Below are 6,142 nucleotides of genomic sequence, written 5' to 3' on the forward strand. Positions count from 1 at the left end.
CAGTGGTCACTGACACTACTCTATAGAGTATATAGGGGTGATGGCCCAGTGGTCACTGACACTACTCTATAGAGTATATAGGGGGATGGCCCAGTGGTCACTGACACTACTCTATAGAGTATATAGGGGGGGTGGCCCAGTGGTCACTGACACTACTCTATAGAGTATATAGGGGGATGGCCCAGTGGTCACTGACACTACTCTATAGAGTATGTAGGGGGATGGCCCAGTGGTCACTGACACTACTCTATAGAGTATATAGGGGGGTGGCCCAGTGGTCACTGACACTACTCTATAGAGTATATAGGGGGATGGCCCAGTGGTCACTGACACTACTCTATAGAGTATATAGGGGTGATGGCCCAATGGTCACTGACACTACTCTATAGAGTATACAGGGGGATGGCCCAGTGGTCACTGACACTACTCTATAGAGTATATAGGGGGATGGCCCAGTGGTCACTGACACTACTCTATAGAGTATATAGGGGTGATGGCCCAGTGGTCACTGACACTACTCTATAGAGTATGTAGGGGGGGTGGCCCAGTGGTCACTGACACTACTCTATAGAGTATGTAGGGGGTGGCATGTTAACAAGGCGGATAATGGATGTATTTTTGTCATTTTGATAACAAGGGGGGATGGCACCCCCCCCCCCCCTACAACTCGCCTACTGCCTGTATGTCTGTTTGTCCATTTCCCTGAACTCCAACACGCCAACCAAGGTCAGTCGTCAAATTCTCTCAAATTATACTTGTACTGAACAGCAGGGGGCAGCCTGGAGTCATCGTTGAAAACGTGCATAATAAAAATTACACTCACGCATTTTCTGCCGCTGCCTGATTGACTTTATGTCTGGCACTGTCCCCCTGTCCGTCACCTGAATGAACAACGTTAACATCATCGTTAACGTTGTTCATTCAGGGTGCACCATACCACCAAATAAACGAGAATAGCCTGTAATTCAGACATGATGAACAAAAACACAGTTTCGGTAAAAACAGACGCGAGTAAACGAACCTTTCGATTGTTACTTTGTCATAAAGAGAAACAGAGAAACATTACACGACTTTTAAATTAGAAGGCGCAGGCTTAACGGTAGGATATAAACATCAAAATTATCCCACGGAGAGCCAGACAACTGACCGAAAAAACCATAATGACAACGTGAACGTTTCAAAATTGCTTTCAAAGAGTGCGCCGAATCACTCGGACGTAAGTCAAAGCGCTTAGTCTGCGGCCCCGCCAGATATTAGTTCACTGGCAAACGATTACCTATCATTTACTGGGATATATTTAAAACAGGCTACAGGCGTCGTGGTCTCATGACATCGAAATACACTTGTTTTGTTCTTTTTAGCTATTTTTTTAATGTTCTACTTGCTGAAACAAGCCTGTATCTAACGCACAGGTTAATATTTTCAGGGGTACGTAGCGTAAATATGTCGCCTGCAGTTGTTCCAGCAGGTTCTTTAACTCGCTCAGGTGTGTGGCAGGTAGGCTACGTCACCTTAGGTCGCTTGCTTGACAAAGCTATTTGTCAACTCACACACCAGTCGCTTTGACGACAAATTCTTTCAGGAAAAGTCGCGTTTTTTTCAACTGGAATTTACAGAAGGTTTTATTAGATTTGCAGTTGACAAGAGAGCTCGTTATTGGGAAACTCCCTAAAATTCTTTAACGTTAGATTACGGGTGATTTCAGAAGGACATGTGACGTTTCGCGTGACATCACTGCATATTCTGCCGGTAGGCGTTGAGTAAAAGCGAAAGCTCGAACAAACTGATTCCAACCGGTGCCGGAGCGGCAGTGCGTACTTTTCCACGTTTCGTGCAGTTCAGTTTAAGACGCGTTGTTTCGTCTGACTAAGCACGGCAGGGACTCACGTTTCTGTTTTATTATCAAGGACAAATATTATTATTTTGTTGTTGTTTATAAAGAACGACAGTGAGGAGATTTTGGGTGCCTTGGACTGAGTCTCTAATCAAAGTTCAAACTGGACCTGGACGAATTTCAGCTGTTTAATTTTTCATCGTGCATCGCGGCTCGTTCTTTTTTTTTCGCATTTTAAATTTGTCTGGCGTTGCGCGGGCTTGGTTTCTCGCTCTCTCACCGCTCGCTGAGCCGTGTCATGATCGGAGTTAACTGTCCAAATCGCCTCAGAAAAATGATTCTGGTTTGGAGCCTCGGCTTGCTTTTGACAATTCAAGGTAAGGAAAGCAACACTTTAACACACGTTTGAACACTAGATTTTCTCTCATTTAAGAAACTGTTGTACAGAAAACTGGCTTTATTTTGCAAACTCGTGTGTTAGTTTCGGTGTAGTATCAGTTTACAATTGTCACGTTCAGGACGAATTCTTTTTCTTTCGCTCATGAAGGTTTTCATTGATCGCTCCCGCTAAATTTCGGATAAGTGTCGATAAAATTATGTTTTAATTGTGGACCAAGGTTGTATTTTACATTTCGAGTAGATTGGGATTTCTCTCTGCTGTTTGTCGAGTTATCTCGGCCGTTTCTCTGTCTCTCTGACCAGAGTTTCGACTAAGCGCCATGTTATGTCCAAAGGTGTGGCCTTTCCGCTGTATGTATATTTCCCGAAGGTGGTAGCAGGTGGAAATGTTTGTAGCGAAACCAGTTTGCCGTTTCCTTGTCCTTCTCTCTCTCTCTCTCTCTCTCTCTCTCTCTCTCCCTGTCTCTCTCCATATTTCTCCTTCTGTTCCTCGTGTCTTGCACCCCTCCCGCATCTTTTATCCTCTCTTTCTTTCCACATCATCTTCCATTATTTCCAGTCGACAGGAGAGGAATAAAAATCTTGAGCGAACAGTCGTGTCACGAAAACGCAACAGGATGTTTCTAATCATTGTGGCCTGATCAAATGTCCTTTGAGGAAACGGGTCGAGTTTGTTTCTTTAATCGATTGACATAAAACTAGATTCGGGTTACTAACGTTACTAAGACCTAAAAAAACAGGTCGTAAATTCAGACTACAAGTTAGGTTTTTTTTTTATTTCGTGGCGCTGGTGGCACTTTATGAAGGTCACTAAATCTGTTTATCATTTTAATGCGTCACGGATTTTTCCTGTCATGTAACATATTTTTTTGTAACATATTTTGCTGTCATTTTTATAATTCTGCGTTTTTTTCAGCCTACACACACATACACACACACACACACACTCACACACACACTCTGAATCCCCGATCTGCCGATGGCATAGTATTTCTTTCCCTGTATTTTCGGCGGTTAATTATTCACCTGTGGTATACCCGAGGGCGACAAACTAACTCAGGCAAGCTACTCCTGACAGAGGGGCGGAGAGTCTGCAACTGTAAACATGTCAAATCTTACTTACGACACTGTCGCCAGAATTTTTTTTTTTTTGGCGTTAACTTCGACTCTGAGCAGTTTAATTTGGGCGTTTTTCTTTCAGTTATGAATGTTCTAATCCGAAGCGAACGTCCGCGGATTCTTTTTGTCTAATTCACTCACGTCTCAAACTCTAGAGACGCGGTTCTTTCTCTTTTATTAATTCATGGAGCGAGCCGTTCCTGCGCGAGCCCATTTTCACAGTACATCAGACACGCTTCTGAAGGGAAAAAGAAAAGGAGAAACTCAACAAAGCGTTTGTTTTATTTATGAGCGAAAGAATAGAGCATTTTATCGAGCCGGTTTAAAGAATTGAGGAAACAGCAGCACTGAGTGTGCGAGTTTGACTTTCTTTCCACTTGATTTCCCGTACTGATATTATCTATACACACACACACACACACCCCTCTTGTTTATGTGTTTAAAAACAACTCTCCGGAGATGCAAATATTCTCTTTTCATGTAAGCTACAGGTTGCACAACATGTCAAACAGATGAATAATGAAAGGAAGTAAAATGCGATTACTTTTTAATTTGCGGATTATTAAACGCAGAAGCGAGTCAAGGAACCGGTTTTTAATTACCGAATTATTAAAGGATTGTAGTCTTTTGTTTCTGTTTCATTAAATATATTATTACAAAGACGTCCAATCGGAGGTTAGGAGACGGAATAGTAGCTCGTTTTTGATTGGACAGTACACCGGGCTGCTTGTTTGTCAGGGTCAAAAAATGCTTGAACCCGTTTCCATGGAGACCTGTTTGCGTGTGTGTTATATTGAGAGCGGGCAGTTCAGGGGCCCTACTGTAGTAGCGGTAGGCTTTATGCCTGAGTGCATCAAGCACTGGGGTTTAGGGCAGTGTGTGTGTGTGTGAGAGAGAGAGGAGTTGTAGTAGGGAGGAAGTATTTAATATCGGGGGGGGGGGGGGGGCGCGACATCAAAATCAGCTGATTTTCATGTACACACACAAAATGTCCTAGTTCAGGTGCAGACAGAGACACTGGTGGTATTTTAGAGAGACACTCGTACAGTGTGTGTGTGTGTGTGTGTGTGCGTGTGTGGTTGTAGACATGCAGCCCTGTCTCTCATTCCCTCCTGTTATTCAGTGCTGCTCCTGACCTGCTTGCTTTTGACAGAGCGACGTCTGTCATTGGTCAATTCAAATTACCCCCACCTCCCCCATCCAACCCACCCATCAGTCAGACTTCAAGGCCGCCCTGTGTGTGCAAGTCCAGGAGGGAGAGAGACAGACAGAGAGAGAGAGAGAGAGAGGAAGAGAGAGTAGGAGAGACAGACAGGGAGAAGAGAGAGTAGGAGAGACAGACAGGGAGAAGAGAGAGTAGGAGAGACAGACTGGGAGAGACAGAGAGAGTAGGAGAGACTGGGAGAGGAGAGAGAAGGAGAGACAGACAGAGAGAAAGAAGGAGAAACAGACAGGGAGAGAGGGATTGTGGGAGGACAGGTTTATGGGACTAAAATGCGAGAGAGAGATGAGCTCTTTGGGGCGGTTTTTCCGGAGGAGAGCTGAACGAAGACATGTTTTGTTTATGCCGCAGTGAAATGTTTCATAATGACTGCCTTTCCTGAGGGAGAGACATGCTCTTATGAGACGTAAGAACGGTTTAAGTGCACTTGTCGAGTCATTTCTGAATGTGTGTTTGAGGTTTGAGAAAGAGGGCTGGGTGTGTGAGGTGTGTTTGTGAGTGGGAGCGGGGTCAGGGGCCTTAAAACAGGTCGAGGTGTGTTTGTGAGTGGGAGTGGCCGGGGCTTTGGCAGCAGGAGGAAAAAGAGCTGTGTGGTTCTGAGGGACAGAGTGGACAGAGATTTCTGTGGCGTGATCGTGGTTAAAGCTTCTGACAGAATGTCTGTTAACACACACACACACACACACACACACACACACACAGTTTGTACCACATTTCATTGTTTGATTTCATCAAACTTAACACTAGTTCTAGAAGTAAATGCGTTAGAGGGTGTGTGAGTGTCAGAGAGAGAGAAAGAGAAAGAGAAAGTAAATGTCTGTGTGTACATGTGCGAGAGAGCGAGACAGAGAGAGAGAGAGGGAGAGAGAGACTGAAAGAGAGAGGGAGAGAGAGACTGAAAGAGAGAGGGAGAGAGAGACTGAAAGAGAGAGGGAGAGAGAGACTGAAAGAGAGAGAGAGAGAGAGAGGGAGAGAGAGACTGAAAGAGAGAGAGAGAGAGACGCAGAGAGAGAAAGAGAGAGAGAGACTGAAAGAGAGAGACGCAGAGAGAGAGAGAGAGAGAGAGTGCGCGCTCAGGAGAGTTTTAAAAGCAGACTCCAGCTGTCTCATGAATTTGGCATGTCAACGTCAGTCTCAACTGACCGACTGCATTCCATCTTCTCACACACACACACACACACACACACACACACGCATCCTGTCACGCGTTTACTTTCACTCTCTCTCTCTCTCTCTCTCTCATGCATTTTCATACCTACTCTGTGGACGGTATCAGCAGGAAGCTGGGTGTGGCTTTGGCCTCTAATGCCTGCTGCATTCCATGTGGCCACGGTCATGCTTAGACGCTCCCTCCATCTCAGATACACACTCACATTTCTGTCTCTCTCTCTCTCTTTCACTCTCTCTCCCCCTTTCTCTCTCTCTTTCTCTCCCCCCCTCTCTCTCTCCCCCCTCTCTTTCACTCTCTCGCTCTCTCTCTCTCTGCCCATGTCCCACTCAGTGATGGGGTTCAGGTGACTTCTCTCTCATTAGCAGTGTCCTTAACGTGTGTTTGTGTAGGAGCTGGC

The 6,142-nt window shown here is 45.1% G+C and overlaps 1 protein-coding gene across 1 annotated transcript in view; it reads left to right on the plus strand.

Moving 5' to 3' along the window:
* Positions 1 to 1,934: 1,934 nt before the first annotated feature.
* si:ch73-22o12.1 (nectin-2) overlaps positions 1,935 to 6,142 on the plus strand; it is a 27,855-nt gene continuing 23,647 nt past the window's right edge. The window contains exon 1 of the mRNA XM_030784668.1: positions 1,935 to 2,211. Coding sequence (XP_030640528.1) covers positions 2,133 to 2,211 — 79 coding nt within the window. The 5' untranslated portion in view covers positions 1,935 to 2,132. The remainder of the gene's footprint in view (positions 2,212 to 6,142) is intronic.

Source organism: Chanos chanos, chromosome 9 (assembly GCF_902362185.1).
Source record: "Chanos chanos chromosome 9, fChaCha1.1, whole genome shotgun sequence".
NCBI classification, from domain to species: domain Eukaryota; kingdom Metazoa; phylum Chordata; class Actinopteri; order Gonorynchiformes; family Chanidae; genus Chanos; species Chanos chanos.